The sequence below is a fragment of the Glycine soja genome, chromosome 11 (assembly GCF_004193775.1).
Source record: "Glycine soja cultivar W05 chromosome 11, ASM419377v2, whole genome shotgun sequence".
NCBI lineage: Eukaryota > Viridiplantae > Streptophyta > Magnoliopsida > Fabales > Fabaceae > Glycine > Glycine soja.
The window spans coordinates 44,636,812-44,659,945 of record NC_041012.1 but is presented as its reverse complement, the minus strand read 5'-3'; the positions used below and the strand labels follow the sequence as shown (position 1 = coordinate 44,659,945).

Below are 23,134 nucleotides of genomic sequence, written 5' to 3'. Positions count from 1 at the left end.
TATTTTATAAAATTATTGTTCTTTTTATCTTTATTGTTTTTTTCTAATTGAAAATAATAATTATTCTTGAAGTCCATTTTAATTAATTTTAAAACATAAAATATTAAATTTAAATTTTAAATTAGAAATCAAATAATTAAGTGCAAATAAAATCTAAGTTCTAAACTAGTCCATAATTGATTCACATTCACTTGTACCAGTTATGTGTGAATTCTTTTGGTTGTTATCTTTAGTTTGGTATACAATTACTTAAATTTTTTATTTTTGATTATTTATATTTATATAGCTTCAGATTCTTGGATATCTAATAATAGAAACTTGTTTTCTCTTTGTTTCTCTATAATTAAATTGATACTTGAAACTTTATTTCTATATTATTACTAGTACTAGTACGATGTAATGCACTTTCTCTTGAGTGCGTTTTACATGTATCACGGCCATTATCCGTGCAATTAATAGAATTATAGCAAAATGAAGAATATACCAAGGTTGGGGCAATAACAAGATATAACACATTGATAAGCAGAGCATTGCCCTGAAATTAAGCATCTTACAAACATCACTGTGCACAAATTTTTATTTCTTCAAACTACATCCCCAGTTCATAATTTATTGTGCATAAAATCAAATTCAAGGACACCTCCTACAGATAGAATTATTCAAAGAGATACACTTGATCATATCCTTTCCTGCAAGTTGCAAAAAACCATGTTAGAAACTTTATGTGCAAGGTAATTAATTAATAACATTGTCACAAAGACATTTGGGGCTTACCCAGCCGTTCCACCAAAAGTAGGTTTGTAATTGTAGATGAGATTATCTCGCACTTTTTGAGCATCAGGTGTGTTTGTGGATTTCCTAGCTTCACTGTACCCAAATTCATCAAGGTGAAAATGTTAAGCCATAAGCCCATAATTACAACTTTCGTCCCTCTAAAATGACCATTTATAATATGAGAAGATTAAAATGGATGGAAATATTAATGTTTGAGGCCTAACCTTATGAAAAAGTTTGCTGTGGACTGAGTAACCCGAATTGCATCCTCTGTGTGAGGGGCTTTCAAAGATGTAGCCCATTCAAAAGCATTTTTCTGTAACATTATTTGTAAAAGGTGCAATATAATTAAAATAAGAAATTGAGAATTAACTAATTAAAAATGGTGTTTGCCATTTAAAGCAATTTTATGAATTAATTACCTCTGGTTGCCATAGGTTGACAGTCACGGGATATTTCCTACCACGTGCTGTGGAAACGAAAGTCTAAAATAGCAATGATAATGTTAGATATCTTAACCAAAAGGTAAATACAAGTTAAAATATTATGCAAACATGTTGTTTAATTACGAAGAGAGGACAACATTAATTTAATACCTTTCCATCTCTATCCTCAGATGTTGCCAGAATCTCAAAAAAGTCAGATAACTTGGTGTTATATTGAAGCTTGCGTGGGGATATGGCATACTGTCATGTAAAAAACATATCAAATTTAAACTACTGAATTTAAATTAAATATATATATAGATATAATTAAAATTCAGTAAAAGCAAGATCGAGTAGCTAAGAGAACAATCAACAATATCAAATAGATGAAGTTAAAGAATGTCACAAAAAAAATGAAGTTAAAGAATGAAAAAAGTGAGTAATCCATCATTTCAGGATTTATTAATTAGTCACATACTCGCAAGTCATAAACTGAATGATTAATATAAGAAAAAGAACAAACTCACTTTATAGGTTAGTTGAAAGAAAAATATTTTGTATCTCTATCTTTATTTCAGAAAAAAAAAAACAATTCAAAAAAGTAATGATAATAGTTTTTTATAGGAAAAATGACAATAGTTACATTTTGAATAGTTATGAAAAAATAAAAATAATTATATATATATATATATATATATATATGTTGATGGATAATTTAGAAATAAAAAATATGTATACGCAGGAAATAATTATCTTTATTAATAATTATAAATTAAATGCTTCATTGTAATGGATAACAATTAGTCCAGTCAAAATTTTAAATTCAGTAAAAGCGTCACACTATGTAATACTAAGTCATTGACAATACAAAACTCACACGATGATTGTGCAGGACGAGACAATCTGTCTTCAGCTGTGTCAACAAATCTGAAGGAAATCTATTAAAGAAACAAAAAAAAGAAAAAGAAATGTTAACTATCATCATCTCTTGTTCTCACAAATAAAATTAAGGGATCAATGAATTTAATGCAAGGATTGTTAAGACTTTAGGTACACAAATATCTCAAATCTAGTATAAAAATATCGTAAATCTTTTTGAAATGAACATCATGAGTTCATGACCTCTAAAATGAAAGATATGCAGTAAAATAACAATTTAAGTTCAAACCAACTTTGTAAAATAGGAAGCGATAGAAACTTTTTTATTCATAAAATGTCCCTTCAAAGCATCGATCTTCAGATAACTAAAATGTATAATACTATAATGCAGAATGCAGATTATTTACCTTTGAAATAGACTTCCTTTAGCATTTGCTTCCTTCCACAATATAAGAGAACTTGGCAAACTCGACGCAGTAAATGGTTCAAGAATATCAGTTTGCTGTTTCCAATGAAAAGTAAAAAAAAAAAATACAATACATGAGAAAAATAAGTACAATACACAAAAAAGAAATATTAAGTTGTATTTTGTTATATTTTTAAAAATATTTAAACAAATCAAAAGATATTATATAGAAAATTCTTAAAAGACGATATAAAGAAAGGTTATTGTAACGATATCGGCTATTTTCTTAGGACTGAAAGCATATATAGAAGAGAAAATTGAAGAAACTTTTTTTTTTTTTTACTGTATAAACACTTCTATTAAACTCCCATTCATTTAGAAAACAGATAAAAAGATATAAAGAAGAAATGATTAATACACATTTATACCAATTTATCCTCTCTTTTTTTTTTTTTTACTGTTATGCCAATTTATCCTAAAACCTGTAATTACGTTCTAATCTTGACACTCACATATACAAAAAATAAAATAAAAATCTTGACACTGACCTAATATTTTCATTACTAAAATTGGAAGATATAAAATTATTCTAAATTCTTCTTTCTCAAATACTGTTTTTTTAGAAGGTCTTTTTAAAACAAATATGACTATTTTCTTGAAATAAGTAAAGTCGTCAAAAGTCACTCATTTATGAACGATTTAAAATACTATTAGCTTAATAAAATTACCTAATTAGTAGAAAAGCTTCTCTGACTCATCCCTATATTTTTTACATTTTAATTAGAAGAGTGAATTTTAAAAATCATGCATGATAAATCACAATTAATGAAGATAACTTACCTCGCTTACGATCCTTATTACGAGGTTTCCACCTAAGTTGAAGGCAATTACTGGGAAATGGTCTCCAGCATCATTTTTCTCTAAAGCTTTCTGGACAGATAAATAAAAATCGACAAATAAATTTTTAAATTGCACAACCACATATATCAACATGAATATCAACAATAAAAAATATTTTTTTTTCATATTCTAAGGGGAGCGACATCTCGAGTGACAAGGGAAAAATAGGAAAGAAAGAAAGAAAGTTTGATATGTGATGAAAAAATAAAAATAAAAATGTGTAAAATTTGGTTTTGTGTTTGTTCACACAAGTCAAAAGGATTTGATCCATGAAACTCAGGATTAAAATACGCTATCCTTGATCAATGTTAATTCACATTACAAAGTTTTAGTAATTCCCAGAAAAATACAAAACAAAAAACATTACAAAGTTACGTATTAGAAAAAATATAATCATATATATACCTTAAAAATGCGAATATCCCTTGTACCATATCTTCTTTCTTAATTTTAATTTTTTTGCTGATAGAAAAAAATATATACCTTAAAAATGTTTCCAAGAGTATCCAAATATGGACCAGAAACAGCCCACCCACCAGTGAAGAGCACTCCATTGACCAAATCGAGCTTCTGCAACAAGTGAAACCAAAAAGCAGAGTTAAGCTTCACAATGGTAAATTTCTTCACCCCGAGTAAAATAATTTAGCTCCTGAAATCTCTGGTTTAGTCATCCTGATCTCCTCGAAACTTATATAAAAAGCAAATTAAGTTCAAACCATTTTTAATCACCGATTAATCACTTCATTCACAAGAGAATTTAGAAAAAAAAAATACTTAATTAAGATTCGGTTTCTTAATTGCTTTATGTGTTCTTATACAATTAAAATTTATGTTTCATATATCTTCCTCACTCACAAAATTTATTTTTAATCATACGACACCACTTAAAAATCTATAATTAAGTTTGATTTCATGTTTGACTTTTGTTCTCAATATATTTATTTAATTTCTTAATTATCATTTTTAAATAAATTATAATTTTATTATTTTTTTATCATTTTACATTTTTTAGTTATTTCAATAATTAATTTTATCAAATATTTATAATTTAATAAACAAATTTTCCAACTTTTAGATATCGGTTAACTTTTCATCTTTAAACTTTTAGTTAACTTTGTCAAATATTTAAATAACTGAGGAATCTAATTAAATATTTCAATAATTAAGAGATTAAATTAAATTTTAAATTATAATTAAAGGATCAAATATACATTTATGTTTTTTTAATACATTTTTATTAATAATTAAAGTTTATTAGAAATTACTCCTTTTATTCCTTTCAAAATGTCCAAATAAAAAACGTGGCTAAGTCCCTCTTATAAAAGATCCAATTTATCATATTTTTTTATAATTATTTTTATACAAAAATATTATTCACTAAAGTCAATTTTAGAATGACATAACAGAAAAACATAATTTATTAATATTTGTTAAATCAACCATTCTTAAAAAAACAATAACCAAATTTCGTAATCGGATAAATTTGTTGGTTCGGATCTTTTAATAAGAATAGGAGGGAATTTAGTTTTTTTTTATCTCACTTTTTTTATCTAATAAAAATCTCATGATTTTATTAGTATTTTAACAATTTTTAACTGCAAAGTGTATTAAAAAAAACGTATTTGAAAGTGTAATTCTAATGTTCTTAGAAAAACGAAGAAAAAAAAGGGACAGTATTTTCGAGTACTACCTTGTTAAGGTTCTCAGGTGACTCATTGTAGATAAGGGGAATAACTCTAGCACCACCGGACTCCACGAATTTAACGTAGGAGGCGGCGATGTAAGAAACCCCGGTGGCGTTGCTGAGCCGGCCAGAGGCACCGTCGCCGGGGTGGGTCAGGATTCCGATCACCGGCTTGTAGTTAAGGTTTGGGTCGGTTGCAGTGCAACTCACTGAGTCATCGTCATGGAGTTGACTCGGTAGGAAAATATGGTCATCGTGGGAAGTAGCAGAGAGAAGGCATGTGAAGAGGGTAACGAAGAAGAAAAGACTCAGAACGCTGTCGTTTGGCATGTTGGAGAAGGGAAGTGATGGTTGGAGCTTGAAGCTATCGAGGGAGGTGTGGGATTATTTATGGTGTTAATTGGCACGTGGGAATTTTTTTTCCTAATATAACATTGATACGAAATAACTTTCCACAGCCGTGACTTGTTTTTATAGAAGATCAAATATATTTTTTAACCTAATTTATTTCATATTAAAAATTAATTAACATTTAAACATGAATCACTTAATTAATTAACAAATTATCACCGTTTGGGACAATTATTGTTGTTGTTGGTGTTGGTGGTAAGTGGGAACTGTTTGGATATACTGTACTTTTTTCTAGTAAATTTTTACGGTGTCTTTTATTGATTTTATTATTTTAGAAATTATATTACAGTCCCATGCTCCGCATGGAGTAAAATAAAATCCCCAGCCTGTTGGGGAAAAGAAAAAAAAAGTTGTCAAAACAAATAAAATTCCCAGACCCTTTCGGTAGAATGCTCTCCCCAAAAATTAGTTTGAATTGAATTATTTTATTGTAAAAATTGAACTTAAATCAAATTAATTTTTTAAATTAATTCAAGAAAAGAACAAATTATTATTTTATAGAATCAATTTGATCAATCAAATTATTTCTATAAATTTAGTTAATTAAATTGATTTTTATTTAAAAAAATAATTCAACTTTTAGAATCAATTTAAAATTAATTTAATTGAAAATTAATTTAATTTTAAATCAGTTTAATTATTCATATATAAAACTCAACCGATTAAAATAATTTAAAATCAATTCAATTTAACTTTTTTTATCAAATTAATTTTTTTACACCCTATCTAAAACGAGCACAACAATCAATGCTCTTATGCTCATTATCTTCAAAGGATTACTGAGCCAGAAAAAAAATTGGTAACAGCGAGACACGTGTGATTGGATAGTTTTAATAGTACTGTCGATAAGATTCGTGTTTCATGCAACCATTATTCAAAAAGTAAATGCAGCAACGTGGTAGGGTCTTCATATATATCTTATTACCTTTGTAAGTTACTGCACTAACATTTAGAAAATATTTTATATAATTCTCCACATAGTTTATACTTTTTTTAAAATCATCCAAGACCCACAGAGGAAAAGAAAGAATAAAAAATCTTTTTTAAATGAACTTATAAAATAAATATAGAAATGGTAGTAGCATTTTTTAAATTTATTGTTTTACGCCCGGCAGCAGAAAAATAAGACAAGAGTAGAAACAGGAGAAAAGTAAAATAATATTTAGTTGAATTGAAATAAAGTTATGCTAGCAGTATTTATTAAATTTATTTATCTTTCTATCTTTTTTTTTTTTTTTACTTCTCTTCCATCAAATATTTCTCTTTCATTGCTTTTGTTTTTGAATTTTCTACTAAATGAACCGTTGGATAAGAAGGAACACGAAGAACGAGAAGATAACCACGCTGAAAGCGACATCTTCTGACGAGACATTAAAACATTCCTACATATTTCAATCGTTTTAGTTAATTATATAATTAAATCTTAATCTAAAATTTAATCATACTTAAGACTTTTTACACCTTTTCAAAAATATATTATACAAAAGTCAAATTCATGTTTACTCACACAATTTCAATGTGTGGTTTCAATTTAACTACACCTATTAAATAAAGGTATTTAATTATTTATAGACATCAACTTATATTTTTTTTTAGGAAATCGAAATATTATATGATACTAGTATAATACTACTTATATTAACATTACATAGTAACATTTCTGTAAAAAAAAAAAAAATACTCGTACACAGTAACATTTCAAAACGAAAGTTAAATTGGAACTAACTTTCATTTTAAAATTTATGACAAGTTGTTAAAAAGAAGCATAATATGAGCCTTGCATTATGGAGTTTAAGGTACACACAGTGATGACAGTGGCATTTCTTTCGTCCTCTTCTTGAGGCCCACTAAATGACTACCACAAAACCCCCATACCGTGAAATATCTGCCAAAAGAGTGAACCCACAAAATATTCGATTACGATTTATCGATTCGATTAACTAAATCGAATTTTTTGAAAGATTTTTTGTTGACGGATTTAGAAAAAAATAAAACTAACTCCTCATGTTTGTTTTTAGGAAACCTCAATCATGTTAAATTAAATAATATATTTTTATATAAAAATATAAATTCATTTTTTATAAAAAATACTATTAATTATTCCTAAGAGTGTAACTTTAGTGGAAAGATGTTTGCTAATATTAACGTCGATAAAAAAAAATATATGTTTAGTTGCGTCTTATAATTTATTTTTATAATTTGGTAAAAAAAAAGTTATTTTATAAAAATACTAGTATTAATTATTCCTAGCAGTATAACTTTAGAGAAAAGATTCTTTTATTCATTTTAATTTGATATTAAAATAAAAAATTACGAATTAATAATATATTTTTTAACATAATCCTTAACATTTCGTAAAAAAACAATCCTTAACACATTTTAAATATAATTTTTATCATTAATTTTAATTCATAAAAGTTATTATTAAAAATCTCATTATTTAATAAATGTTGCACAAATTTATTTAACAATAGAAACATATTAATATCTGCATATTATGAATTGCGTTGTCAATTTTATTTTAAAAATATTTTTCGTAGACAGATGATAATTATTTTAGTCAATGGAAAAAATAATACTACTAGTAGTTTACTACAAGAAGCAAGAAACGACGCCGATCAATTGACGAAGTCGATGCCCCACAATTCGTACCCATTTAAACCAGTTTAATTTACAGGTATTCTCAATGTGTATCTTTTTTCGGTACGAGAATTTTTAGTAGGAGACAAAATTTTTTTTTAAGGGAAATAGGAGACACATATATATCAAGAGAAGATAAATATCTTACTTTTTATTGTTTAATTTCTTTATATATACCTAGGGGCGGAGCTAGAACTTTTGTTATGAGAGAAAAATACAAAAATTAAAATGAAACTAATTATTTAAATTATATTAATAACTAAAAGATTCATTATATTGATCACATATTATGAAAATGATATTTATATAAATTAAATAAAAGCAAGATTATGATTCTACAATTTAAGAAAAGAGATTTGATTTTTAAAGATTAAGTAATCAAATCTAATGATAGTATTTATAATTCAACATCATGTTTCAACTTTTAAAAACACAATTAATATTTATATTTTGTTAAAACAAGATATAGTTTTTAATATGAGAAGAATATATAAGAACAAGGAATTAATTTTTACTTACTTTTAATGTAAAGACAGCATCATATATAAATATATTTAAAGTTAAAATACATTTTTCATCATCATAAATATAAAAATATTTAAAATTTATTATTATAAAAATTTTAATATATTTTTATTCTCATAAAATTAAAATGTATCATTTTTAAGTTCAAAGTAAGTCATAAATTCTAAATCATAAGATAAATAAACATTCAAATGTTAACATAAACGATGAGAAATCATAAAATTACCAAATACTACAAAGTCAAACGTAAGTTAATGATAAATGATGTTGAATAAGATATTTTAGTTAGTTTTTAATTTTTTTATTAATTAAAAAAATTAATTATTCTACAAACAAGTTTTTTTTAGTAACTTCTTAATGACTTATAATGTTTTTTAAAATGTCAATTCCTAACTTTTTATATTTTATTTCACTTTTATTTTTAATATATTTATTCATTATTCTTAATACTTGTTTTTAAATAAATAATAGATTTATTATTTTTCAGTCATTTTGTACTTTTTAATTATATTAATAACTAATTTTTATTGAATATTTATAATTTAATAAGTTAATTTTTTAATTTCAAACTACCAATTTTTAACCTTTAGTTTCCAATTAATTTTTCCAACTAATTTTACCAAACACAATTCTAATCATAATCAAAATTCATTATAAGAACTCAAAAGAGTCCAATCTCATAGGAGATCACAAAGGCAGCTATTCCACATATTCTTAACCAAGATGAGCCAACGATCACAATTACTACTCTACAAATTTGCAAGCAAGAGGATGTATTATCTTGTGATCGGGAGGACGAAATTAAGGTAAAATTAGGTATTGTCTTCCTATTTTGTAGGACAATTCAAAATTTGAATTTTTTAAAAAATTGAATAAGATACAATCAAATCACTTTTATAAAAACAATTTTATAAAGTACTTTGGTTTGAAGTTATTTTTTCAAACAGTTCAAATATTTTAGGTTTGATTCGATCCAATTTAATTATCTATGTAATACATATTTTTGGTTTGGTATATTCAAAGAATTGAACAAAACATTTTTATTAAAATGGTTTGGATAATTGAATAGTTTTTATAAAGTAGTTCGGTTTATTTTTTTCCTCAAAATGATTCAACTTTTATAATTAATTTCGATTCAATTTTTGATTGTATTGATTTGGTTCATTTTTTATTATCACACTCCAACTAATTTCTCAACTTCCAAGCACTAGGGCTAGTTTCCCTTAACCTTTGTTGTAAAACAAGATGGTAGAAGTGCAGTTGACCTACAAGGCCCAATAGTAGTTTTGGGCTGAACACGTTACGTATGACCAAAAACATCGGATGTGAATTACTTAATGGATTATCATTTTCCTACAAAATAAGAAATGATTTATTATTTTGATTAAATAATGAATTTATTGCATCGAACACATGAGATTTAATATGGTCCTCATAAAATAAAATAAAAGTACATATTTATTTTAGAACATTGTGAAATAAGAAAAACAATGCTATTGATGTGAGCACCCACATCATTACCATAATACTAAGTTCACCCCCTTCCAATAACTGATTTATTTTATTGAATTTAATATTTTAGACTATCTATTACAATGATAATTTTTTAATTTTATATAATTAAAATATATAATAAAGTAATATCTTTAAACATATAAGTTTTATTTTAGATTAATAGTAAATAATTTAAATTGTGATATAAAATTATTTTTAACTATTGACTTTCTTTTAAAAAATGATCAATTTAATTTAAAAATAGAGATAAAAGAGGATAAATTAAGAGAAATTGACAGCTAAGAAGATCATGCATACAAATAAAAGGGTTGCTTGGTGGCATTTTTTTGGATTAATCATAGTTGGGAATACATCTCATATATATAACTAGGTATAGAAATTGTATACATGTTCTCTCATTACAGCAGAAAACTAGTTACCTTTTTTGGGCTGGGTTTATTGCTTATTCTATAAGCAGGTTGGGGCTAGTACCCCTAGTACCTCCTTCAATCAATTTTTATCTATTAAAAAATAAATGTATACAAATAAAGTGTGGAAGGAACTTTTTAGGTTAGTTAAGTGGTAGAATGTGAAATGCACATAATTAAGTATGAATATGATAGAATATTGAGAATACCTTGAGAAAATAAGGAAGTATTAATATTTAAAATATGTATATAATTTAACTATATTTACTGTATGAGAAAATGGATAATTAAATGAAAATTTTATAATATTTAAAAGACTAAACCGTTGGACAAGTGACTTCAATAATTTAAAAGGGGGTGAATTAAGTTTTAAATTTTTTTCACTAACAAATTTTAATCCCCTTTTAAATGATATATGATAGGCTCTAAATGCAGAAGAAGAAGAAAAAGAAACAATCAATTTAGTAATATTTTTTAAATGCATAAGATAAAGTAAATTGCAATAAAATAACTTAGATAAAGAAGAGAGAAATATAAATTCAATTTATACTGGTTCGGCCACTTTCAGTCCTCAAGCAACGTACTTGAGATTTTCTACTATCTCTGTAAATCCTTTACAGTCTTTGAACACACCTTGGGATCCTTCACCCCTGTGTTCAAGATTCTCACAAATCAAGAAACAAACAGTCTCTTGATTACAAATGAGGTTATGAGATGTACAGATTGATTTCTCTCATTTAGAGTAGATGATACAAATTGGAGATCTTAGGAAAATTCTCAATAGATTTACAAGTGTTTAACCAATAGCTGTTTAGAGACTATTAGACAATTAAGTTCTCTTAGAACATCTCATTTTTTTTTTTCACGAAATCAAACACATATATATAGGCCCATTGTACCTTTTCAAAATGGTTTGAAGAGATGTGTTTTTTCAAAAAACTTTTATGAAATTTTCTTAATGGTAATCGATTACAAATTCTGATAATCAGTTACACAGTTATATTTATGAAGAGTCATAACTTTTCAAAGGTTTTTTGAAATCTCTTCACTATTAATCGATTACAGGATTCTGGTAATGGATTACACAAATTAAAATTCAAACAGTTTTTTGTCGTTAGTCAAAAGTATATTCACAAACTCTCTGGTAATCGATCACACAGTCTGGTAATCGATTACCGGTCCAAAAAGATAAATGTTTTTTTGAACTGATTTAACCTTTGATAAAAGAGTGCTTGATATTAAAGATGTTGAGGTCAAATTAAAACAATCAAATTGAGATTTTTTAAGCAAATTTACTAAGTTCTTATCTTAGATTTACTTGATCTTATTCTTTTAACTTGATTCAATTTATGCTCATCAAGTAACATGATCAACATTCACATTTTGCATGAGTTGTTAGAATGTTGGTCTATTAATTTTAATTAGACCAGCCGAATTTTGGGACTTTTTGGTACGAAGTTTGATTTCCCTATGAAATTGACAGAAGCAGACTGCAGTTAGTACACGCAGCTTCCTTCCATTGATATGTCAATTTTCCATGGGGTTGTTAGAATATTAAACAACATATTAAATGGTGATATATGTGTGTGTGATTCTTCGCATAAGGACATGATTTTAAAAATATTCATATTCAGGAAGAAAATCTATGAGATTATTCTGCAGATTTTTAACGATGAGTATTTTATATATTTATCCTGCTGCTAATGTTGAACTTGACTATGCAAATGCATGGTAAGTGACATACTTGGGCTGCACTTCTCATTATCCTAAGAATTATAGCGACTTACAAATATACAAGGACAGTATTCACATGACATTGACAACTAATCTTTTCTGATGATATTTTTACTCTGAGGTGATGTCAATTGTTAACTTTACAATTGAACTTAGAGCAATTTAAATATCACTAAAATTATTTTGTGTCATGTCATCAACATAAACCAATTTTTCATTTGATAGACTATGGTGGCTGAATTTGTAGACTTCAACAGACTTAACAACCATCAAAATTGGAATGTGTAACAATTTAAACATCAATGTTCAATTAAACATTCAATAAATAAGAAAAAACCACATCTATTTTCAAAACGTCAATATTTTTTATTTATATAGAATTAGATTAACAATATTTTATCTTTCTAAAGTATATATATATATATATATTCTCAGGATTTTAGGTTGAATAAAATATAAGTACGTGAAAATGACTCGTAAACTTATTAAAAGTAGATTTGTGTGATTTATTTGTGACTCGTGTATATAAAGATCTTTAGGTGTTTTAGCTTATTGTATTTTCAGAGTTAATGATGTAATTAAGTGACTGATCAGTCAGATTAATATAATGAAATTGATGGTAGATTTATGTATTAAGATTTTTTGTATAGAAAGCCTTTTTGGTAGTGTAGACTATAGAGATCAAGTGGTGTGTCTTACTTATATGAGCTAATTGACGGTCATGATTGCCATATCTAGGGCATATTGAGAGCAATGACTAAGCTTTAATGACTATCATTGTATACGTACTTATCGATGGAAAAATGTTTTTGCTTGTGAGGGAACATGTCATGTGTCAAAGAATCTCACTTGAGAGGGGAATTATTAGAGTTCTAGGATCAAAGTGTTGAAGATAAACTCTCACACATTGGATATGAAAGAGCAAATCAAACAACATATAAGTGATGAGAAATACACATAAACTTTTCATCTTAAATTTTGGATTGAATGTCAAATTTAGTTGTGTAATTTGTTCTTACATGAGGTATGAAGATCTCCTGGTGCACAAAATTTAAACTTTTTTTGTGCCATATATGCTGATTTCAATCCATAATTAACTTTTTGTAGCCCAAGCAGATCAACAAGCCATACTCACAGCACAAATATTATATATATATATATATATATATATATATATATATATATATATATATATATATTTCTTTTTTCGGGGAATAAAAATTTTATTCATAGCAAAGAGTACCAGAAGTACTGATCAGTTCACTACAGTAAAATTTCATGCCCTCAATTCTGACCTAAGCTGTGACTGAATGATAGTTTTAGAAAACAAGTTTCTTATTTACTTTTAGCAACTAAAGTATAGGGGTCCCTCAATCACTATAAAAAGACGTTTTTAATGAAGGTAACAAAAATCCATAGAATTAAACCTGTGCCAAATGAAGTTACCAATGCATTGCCCTCCTCAATAAAACAAATTTTGTAGGAACATGCAAATACAGATCACTACTCCCATAAACTTTATCTAATTGAACAGATTATTCAGTGGAGGATAGCATTGTAAAATGCCTCTAATAATTGAAATCAAGTCCATAGTCAGATAACAGGAGGTAATCTGATGAGGATAATTGGTTCTGAACGATATGGTCATCCTGAATCACTTCCATAGGCTCCAGTTTTGTGGATGAAGAAAGTGATGATGAAAATGGGTATCCTTCTTTGCTTGTGAGGGTGCTAGTGAAGCTAAGGATCATAGAAGAGCCAGAAGAAAAAGCTGGTTCGATCATTATCTCAGGACTTAAAGAGCTTTTGCAATTGTGATGTCCATAATATGTTGTCCGGTACAATGGAGGGTCCTCTTGAGTTCTCTGAACCTGTTTGGTTGCTGGACAACCCTGATCATACTTGTGAGTGCATCTGTAGTAGCTCCTACACACATTCATTATTTAAACGAGATTGGATAAGAGCCCTATGGAGGGAAAAACAATTTTTTTTATCCGTCAAAATAAAAAATAGATACTAAGGATTAATTACAACAGCTCATGTACCTGTTAAATCAACTAAGTCAGACTCCCTTAGGTTGAGAAAGATACAATTTTTTTTTTATCCAAGAGAAAGGTACAATTTGAAATTGAAGAATGTATACCTGAGGTATTTTGCATTCAGTGTTATTTTTTGTCCATATTTTCTCCATGCATAGCCGTCTTCCAGCAGAATTGAGCTGTTCGTCTCCCATGTTGGTGCACTTGATCTCATGAAGACGAAAATTAATTCCAATTACAAAAGTTCTTATTTATTTAATAATCCAGTAATCTATACTAACTAAAATAATTATTAAATCAATTAATATAGCACAAAATATATGACAATTAATCCAGTGATAGTGTAATCATGGTTATTCAATCTGGCTGTCCAAATTAAGGCGTGCTGTTAAACTGCAACAAATATTTGACTAAAAGTAATTGGTTCAGTTAATTATACGGGGTCTTAATTACTCTTCTGCCTATATGCATATCAAGGGAATATTTCCATTTCAGAACAATATACACTATGCTAATAAGCATGTTTGAAATAGAAAGCTTTGGAATTTATTTGCAAAATTAAACCACGTACTAACTTGGGGGAGTTTTTCAAATATGATAATCAACAATAATCTTCACACATATTTTGCTATGTATAGCAAAAGCAAGACTTAAAATTAGTTCTTACTTTCTCTTGTAGCACCCTCTTCGTTTTTCAGCGTGGAAGAAACTCTTGCAAGCCTCATCCGTACCCTGAGTCTCTGGACATTTCACGGACGAAGGGGCATCTTTGATTGTGTATTTGGAGACATCATTAATATTATTAGTGTTCAATAGCAAAAGGGTATTTGTGAATGAACACAACACCTTGCGCACAAGATCTTCAACCAAAGGTTGCACTGACCCTTCTAGTTCTACATCTTCATGAGTAGTGTTGGATTTATGAACAAGTACTTCAAGTAACTGGTTTGCTGTCTCACACCCTTTGATCAGCTCTTCTTCCATTGCCCTTCTTCCATTTGAAGGCTGATTCTCCATTGCTGTTTAATTTGGAAGCTCGAACAGATTGGAGACTCCATAAGAAACGAAGAGACACAGTGCCTTTTATTCAAATAGATCTGTTCAAGTAGCAATTATTGAATTCCTCATTAGAAATGGTCGGCACAGTAGACAAAAATCGTTGTTATTTTTATTTTATTTGATGGGTCCAGAGAGTTGCTACGGTTTACTTCAACCATGTTTAGTCAAACAGATTAAAGGTAATTAGGAAACCAGTACCAAAAAGTTAAGTGAATTTTACATTTTTCATGCATTGCTTCTTGGCTTGTTAAAGGTAAAGATTATATTCCGTAGGATTACTCCTGTACATCCATCTTGTTTTTGGTGCATATTGAAGTTTTTTTGGTAAATATACTCTTGTATCCATCTTAAATATCAATTAAATGTTTATTGAATTTATTAAACGCTAGGTGTGTTTAATTAATTTTAGTTATTTATAAAACTTGAAGAAAGAGTTTTAAAATTCATAATGATATTTTTTATTCTTCAAATTCATAATATTATCCTATTTAATATGATATTTGAATATTGATGATCTAGAAAAAATAACATTAAAATTAGAAAAAAAAACCTATATTGATAAAAAAAGAGAAAAAAACATGCATTAGTATAATCATCTTATCACAATTTACAATTATTGTGTAAGATAAATTTATTAACTTTTATAATAATTATCTTAACAGCATATCAATAATAATTTATAATTAAATAATAATATAAAATTATTTGATATTTTCTGTAAATGATCATTAAATTCTTAATATTACACATCATATAATAAATTTAATTTTGATTAATTATTAATATAGTAATTTTATATTATTAATAAATTAAATTTGATTTTAAATATATTTTTGAAATAAATATTAAAAACAACAATTTTACCCATTAAATATCAATATAAAAATATTTACACTCTTAATACATTTCAAATAAATTTTTAGAATATAATACTGTGAATCACACATACAACACCACCTGGATAACTAACCTTAGTATTGTGGTACTTCCATAATAAAATTAATATCAATATCCTATAATTTGCCAATTCTCCAGTAAAAAAAATGCTAATTATTGATGGAATAACTCTTGTTATTGGTTGTCTGTTGAATAACTTTTGTTGGTTGTTAGACCTTTATCTAAAAAAAAAGTGAAGGTTGTTAGCCATTTCGGATGTGACTAACCTGATGTCTTTTGATTGGTCTGTTTGATAACTAATATACTTCCATGGGGAAAAAGTGGGGTGGTTTTCTTTTTAAGTGGACCATGCATGTGTGGATCGGAAGCTTTATGTAATGAAAGGTAATTGAATAAATTCGTTCCCACGATATAAATTCAAGTTATTATTCTGTAAAAGTTAAAGAACTCAAGGTAATTTATTATTGACAGATGCCTTGGTGATTTTCTTTATATGTTGAATACTGTAAAATTTGTATTAAAGAACTCAAGGCATCTGTCAATACTTTCTTAAAGTAGTTTGTCAAAGAAGGTTACAACAAATTAAATTAATCAATATTGATATTTGATGGTCATATTATAGTGAATTGAAGTACATGTTTAGATATTCTTTTTTCAGAAAGTCCTATGAATATAATAAACTTTCTCCCCTGCCATGCATACTTTTTCACACCACACATTCCATCAGCACTGGAGAAATCCTCAACTTAATAAAGAAACAGAAAAGTAGTAGATCAGGCTATAGCGAAAATTCATTCCCTTAGCTATACATTGAATATTGGAATTAAGCAATGAACTCATCAAATAGGTAAAACTCACTCGAGACTATTTGCTTTAATCACAAAGCAATCTGTTTCTACTTTCTACTATTTAGTAGTCAATCCTTTGGCTATGATATTTAGTCCTACTGTATGGTATTCATGATTATTTACTCGATCCATGTCCTGGTGAAAGTCCTTTTCTAATCTCTCCAACAATTTTCAACAAGGTGGGAAATCTATAATTAACGGAGTAACTTTTTCTCCTTAATTTCTATGAATTATTTGTCTTTTGAGTGAACGACTAATCAACAATCTATTAAACAATTAAGCTTAATATAGAAAACACTAGATTTTCCTAAGCTTAAACCTGAGAAATAATTCTCACATAATAGTGTTTTATGATATAACGAAACTATTTTTGGTCTGGTTTCTCTTAAATTTTAATCAACATGCAGTTATGGACGGAACTAAGCTCTTTTCCTGAAGAAACAATGGTTGTCTAATTTAAGTTGTAAGCCAAAACATAGCTAGCTAGCTAGGTGATCGAGTCTGGCCAATTCTAATTAATGAGGTTTAGCTCTCCAGTATTTATCTTATTGATTTAGTTTCATTAGAGAAATGTGTACGGCCTTGTACTCCTCTTTATTAATAAAGTTATACTTATAACAAAAAACGAGCTTCAGCTCAGCAGATTGGATTAAACAGGTTGATAAAAGAGCCCAGTTTAATTCTTGCTAATGATTATACTTGATAATTATATTTTGTAATTACCATATTGTAGTTTTTTTTTTTACGTTTTTGGTATCTCTTGATTCTTGATTCTGAAATAGGGCAATTTTTCCTTCTAATTAACAACCTTATTTTCTGAAACCAAAGAAAGAGTCATAAAATCATGATACAAGAAATTACATCCTTGTCATTAGAATAATGACTTGTTTGCAATGATAAATTTTGAATAATTTATTTGATCATTGAGAATTCCTCAAGTAATTAACTTTTTCTCGTACAAGATTTTAGACCTAAAATGAAATGCTAAATAAAAAAATTGAGCATGAGACAAATCATAGTATAAGAAAAACAAAAAGAGTAGCCCAAGGAACACATTTTCTATCATACTTTTTTAAACATACTCTTTTAACTTGGTTAAAATTTATTAAAATCTATAAAATCAAGAAAGAATAATTAAATATGATATATGACCTACATTTTTTTTTTCATTTTTAATAAATTTAACCAATAAGAAAGAGTGTGATCTAAAATATGTTGCTAACATTTCTCAAATAAATAATATATTACTCCTTCTGTCTCAAAATAAGTATCATTCTATATTGTTTTACATAAATTAAAAAAATTAATAAATAAATAAAAAATAACAATTTTACAAAATTAACTTTATTAAATAGAAAGAGAATAGTATTAGAGTTACATTAAAAAACTAAAGCAAAACTTATAACAATATTAATGAAAAAATAATTAATATTACATTAAAAACTAATAAAACACTTATTTTAGAATTTTTTTTCTTTTGTTGAATGCAACACTTATTTTAGGAGGAAGAGAGTATCACCAATGATGATGTAAGATAAACCCTACTGTCATGATTTAAAATAAAATAAAAGTACAATTATGTACAATAAAAAACAAAAATTAATACTTTTTTTGTTTACAACTACAACAATAAAATTTGGACCTAATCTTGTATATATTACCTTGTTTGACCGACCCCAGTGGGTTTTTTAACAGCTGTCATGAATAAGATAAAAATAATGAAATGTCTTAAAAACTTGAAGTTTTTCTGTTTGAAAATGAAATCTTTATAAAAGATAATTATGCTCGAGTTAAGTAGAATTATTAAAAAAGATGATAAAATTTTCATTTTTAGCATTTAAAATAGTTGCATAACTCAAACTTAAAATAACTGATTAAGTTAAAAAATTCACATTCATCGACTCATGCGTTTAATTGTAAATTATGGGTTAAGTGACAATTTTTTTAAACTAGCTATTTGATTTAGTTTGTCATCCTCTCAACTGATGAATTTTATTTATGTATATAAAACAACTAACAGGCAGTCAAATTGATTAACATGTATTACAATATAGTATAATAGGGTACCTACAAAAATGATCATATCATAATTAAGACGACATACGATCTATTTTAAAAAATGGTTTTTTGTTTAGGAAAGATAGTGAAAATAGCCATCAAAATGATCTTTAGAAACTTCTTAGGTTACACTTAGACAAAGATAGACAAAAATAAAAGATGAGTAATTGATATGATGAGCACTTCAAGGATTTGAGAAACATAAAATAAATTTAAGAATGAAACATTTTATTTATTCATAAAATAATTTATTAAAAGAAAATTTGGAGTTTCTTTAAATAAAATTTTGATATTGGTAAAAAGTTTTTGTTCATTAATTGTTACTTACGATATCAATAAAAAGATTAACGGTACTTATAATATTTTAATTAAAATTTATTTTTAAATATAATTTTACAATAATTTTTTTTTGAGGTAGATTAGTAATAAAAAAAAATTTGGGATTTTTTTTTGGGCCTAAAATTCTTGTTTGGGTTGCTTGAGCCCCTCATGATATGTGAAATAATGTGATAAGAAGCAATGAATAAAATGAAATAAGAAATGTTGACATTATGTTTGCATTTAATGGGTATCAAATAAATAATTAGTACCTAGTATCTCTAGTTTTTTTATTTATGAAATTAATAAAATAATTTGTTAATATTAATTAAAATAACTTACCTAAAACACTTAAATAAATGCAAAGTATGCACAACAAAAGTGTTTCATTTTTTTTTATTACTTGAATGATATATTTTGTACTTGATAAAATTAGATTTGGTTTAAGGTAAAGACAAACATTGTTCATATTTTCTGTTTTTGATTGGTGTATTGACCATGTAACTTGTCTTTATTTATCCTCTTGATCTTACAAGACTTTTGTATCTTGATTATAGTATTTCTTTTACGTGTTTCTTAATAAAATATTATTTATAAATAATGGGAGGTGAATATTAATAATAAAATGCTTTTTATTATTGAATAAAATTTATTAACAAAATTTTGTAACTTTAAATAAATTTCAACCAATAAAAAGATAAATATATTCAAAAGGGAGTAATACTAGCATTTTAAAAAATCCAAATGAAATTGGTTTTGAGAAATGGATATTATCCGTATTAATTAGCAATAATATTGATTTTTATTAATACCACGAATAGTTGGTATGTTTTTATAGTTTATAAAACTTAATTAAAAAAACGCGTACAAGGGACATAAAATATTTGGACATGTTTCGGCATCACAAATATTTTCATATCTTTCATGTATAGAAATGAAGTGAAAGCCACTAACAAAAATAATATCATGAATTACCTCATATCTTGAATTTTGAAGCACTTGCAACATGGCTTCAAATTTTCATAGCTTTATCCACATATAGCAGAGAGATGTACTGGGGCGATGGAAGGAGAGAAAAACTATTAGAAAGCAACAAATGGCAGTAATCTTCTTCATCTGCACTTGTTTTACTAATTAACAAGTTGCTTCTGCTGCCATTCTACGATACAAAGGCTTATTCTTCTCCATCCAAGAGCTGATTAGTTCCGAATTAGGTATTTTGTTGTAGCTAGAACCTACTTTTCCACTCTCCAACGAATGCATGCGCATAGTGACGTCACCAGGATTGCGTAAGGGGTTCCAGCTGTGACGCTACGTGATGAATTAATTACTCAATTAAATTCAATAACACTGACCCCTCCTCCCCGGTTAGTGATAAATACACTTTCTTTAATTAAAGAAAAATAGAAGAAATTAGGAAGGAAGGAGATAAGAAACAAATTAAATATTTACAATTTATTTTAGACAGATGTTAGTATGACTGTCCTTTTTCGTGTTGTCCTTGTGTTATTCTTTTAAAATGATATCGTTTTAAAAATATAACTTTCAAAACAACATTATTTTAAAAAGATAACATGAAAATAACATGAAAAAAGATAACAGAAAAATCAATTTTGTAATAATATAGACCACCTTTATAGATAATTTATTATGGTGCATGGATCACATTAATTTTATTTAATCTCACGGTTATATCATGCATTCACTTACACCAGATTATTCTGCCCCTAACTCTCCACAATCCCTCCCCTAGTCAGCGGGCAGCGGCCATGGTGACCACCTCCGCAACACTGAGTCGGCAACCACTGCAATCACCATGCCACTATCGTTAGCTCATAATAATCGTCATTTCATATTCATGACTATTTTTGTTGTCATTGTTGATGCTACCAAGCACAATTTATTATTGTTGGTGTGCAATAAACAAAAATCCCGATGGCAAGGTGCGTGAGCTAGGAGGTCATTTCTCTAACGAAGACAAGTTGATTTTCCTATACATGATCAAACATATGTTGATGATGATGGGTGGGTGGTAGGAAGGGGTGGGGGAAGAGTGGTTGTGGTGGATGTTACTCATTTATAATATTGTTTGGATCATACTGTATTTGGATTCATCATGCATTAAGAACAAAGAGCTGGTCTAAATCAGAGAGACGAATTTTTTGGTTTGGTTATAATTTGAAATTGAAGAATATTTATATATATACCTGAGGTATTTTGCATTCATTGTTATTTTTTTTCCATATTTTCTCCATACATAGCCATCTTCCATCAGAATTGAGCTGTTCGTCTCCCATGTTGGTGCACTTGATCTTAATGAAGACGAAAAATTCAAATTATAAGTTATTTAATTATCTGATCTACTAATTAATAATACTAGCTAAACTATTTATGAAATTAAATCACTAGCAATATATGACAATTAATCCAGTGACTGTAATCATGGTTTATCAATCTGTCTGCCCTAGCCAATACGCTATTAAAGCTGCAACGAAATTAATTGACTAATTATTAAAAGATTTTGGTTATTTGGTTAATTGATTATACGGGGAGAAATAGCATAAATCTTTTGCCTATAATTATCCAGGGATTTTTTTAAAAAAAAAATAGTGTCTAGGGAATATTTTCAATTCCTCACAATATATGTTTGAAGGGAAAAGCTTTGGAATTTATTTGCAAAATTAAACCCACGTGCAGACGACTAGATTAGAATAATTGAGCGATTAAATAGCTATAAAAATTAAAGCGACAAAATATATATTAACCTAGAATTAAATTGTCAGAAAATGCAGTAATAAAAAGAATATCCCTAATCATTGAGATTATCGACAATGAACTTTGATCTATCATTTCTTAAAAGAGGGAAAAATACATATCATTAGCTTCTGCATCATGACGGAAAAAAATGGTCCTCCAATTTGATTGGGAAAATACCATCTTTAATTGATCTTTCATGACACAAATACTATTGTCAAACATAAAAAGGATTCAAATATGACAACTAATCAACAACAATCTCACACATAATTTGCTATATACCAAAGACCAGACCTAGAATTCTTACTTTCTCTTGTAGCACCCTCTTCGTTTTTTAGCGTGGAACAAGAAACTCTTGCAAGCCTCATGTGTATACTGATGAGGCTAAGATCTTTAACAAATGGTAAGCATTGACGACCCTTCTACGTTTCCATCATGAATAGTGTCGGATTTATGAACAAACACTTCTTCTTCAATTAACTGGTTTGCTATGTCACGCCCTTTGATCGGCTCTTTTTCTATTGCCTTTCATCTTCCATTTGAGGGGTGATTCTCCATTGCTATTTTGGAAGCGCGATGAGATTGGAGACCCGATGAGAAGCGAAGAGACACAGCTAGTGCCTTTTATATTCAAATTAGATATCTTCAACTAGCAATTTTAAAATGGTTGTTCTTCAGAGTCGGGACCAAAAATTCCTTATTAGAAAGGCTTGGCTCACTAGCCAAAGAGTTAAATTACTACCAACGAATATTAACTTGCCACGCGTTAGGGAGAAGGTTTTTATTTTTATAGGAATGGGTCCTGAGTGTTTGCTAGGGTTTACTTCAAGCTGTAAACTTAGCCATTGAAAATTAGGA

At 27.5% G+C, this 23,134-nt stretch overlaps 2 protein-coding genes across 2 annotated transcripts; both read right to left on the bottom strand.

Moving 5' to 3' along the window:
- Window positions 1–489: 489 nt before the first annotated feature.
- LOC114376495 (gamma-glutamyl hydrolase) lies at window positions 490–5,448 on the bottom strand. Its single transcript, XM_028334645.1, has 10 exons — window positions 5,075–5,448; window positions 3,868–3,954; window positions 3,325–3,414; window positions 2,486–2,580; window positions 2,077–2,137; window positions 1,371–1,460; window positions 1,197–1,259; window positions 999–1,090; window positions 775–867; window positions 490–689 (listed from the first exon to the last, which is right to left on the bottom strand). The coding sequence occupies exons 1-10, from the start codon at window positions 5,396–5,398 to the stop codon at window positions 656–658; spliced, it is 1,029 nt and encodes a 342-aa protein (XP_028190446.1). The 5' UTR covers window positions 5,399–5,448; the 3' UTR covers window positions 490–655.
- Window positions 5,449–13,716: 8,268 nt separating this feature from the next.
- LOC114375280 (WRKY DNA-binding transcription factor 70-like) lies at window positions 13,717–22,888 on the bottom strand. The gene is made up of 7 exons (XM_028333059.1): window positions 22,584–22,888; window positions 21,727–21,831; window positions 21,230–21,324; window positions 20,495–20,830; window positions 15,007–15,436; window positions 14,444–14,548; window positions 13,717–14,226 (listed from the first exon to the last, which is right to left on the bottom strand). Exons 5-7 carry the CDS (start codon window positions 15,354–15,356, stop codon window positions 13,869–13,871), a joined length of 813 nt encoding a protein of 270 aa, XP_028188860.1. The 5' UTR covers window positions 15,357–15,436; window positions 20,495–20,830; window positions 21,230–21,324; window positions 21,727–21,831; window positions 22,584–22,888; the 3' UTR covers window positions 13,717–13,868.
- Window positions 22,889–23,134: the final 246 nt, after the last annotated feature.

What these genes read in the sequence shown, in the direction of transcription:
- LOC114376495 (XM_028334645.1), bottom strand. Translation starts at nt 5,398, where the DNA reads ATGCCAAACGACAGCGTTCTGAGTCTTTTCTTCTTCGTTACCCTCTTC. An exon ending in AAAGGAAGTCTATTTCAAAG is followed by an intron (nt 2,138 to 2,485) that starts GTAAATAATCTG and finishes TTTCTTTAATAG; the next exon opens with ATTTCCTTCAGATTTGTTGA. An exon ending in TCAACCTATGGCAACCAGAG is followed by an intron (nt 1,091 to 1,196) that starts GTAATTAATTCA and finishes ATAATGTTACAG; the next exon opens with AAAAATGCTTTTGAATGGGC.
- LOC114375280 (XM_028333059.1), bottom strand. Translation starts at nt 15,356, where the DNA reads ATGGAGAATCAGCCTTCAAATGGAAGAAGGGCAATGGAAGAAGAGCTG. An exon ending in AGAGGGTGCTACAAGAGAAA is followed by an intron (nt 14,549 to 15,006) that starts GTAAGAACTAAT and finishes CGTCTTCATGAG; the next exon opens with ATCAAGTGCACCAACATGGG. An exon ending in CTGAATGCAAAATACCTCAG is followed by an intron (nt 14,227 to 14,443) that starts GTATACATTCTT and finishes GAATGTGTGTAG; the next exon opens with GAGCTACTACAGATGCACTC.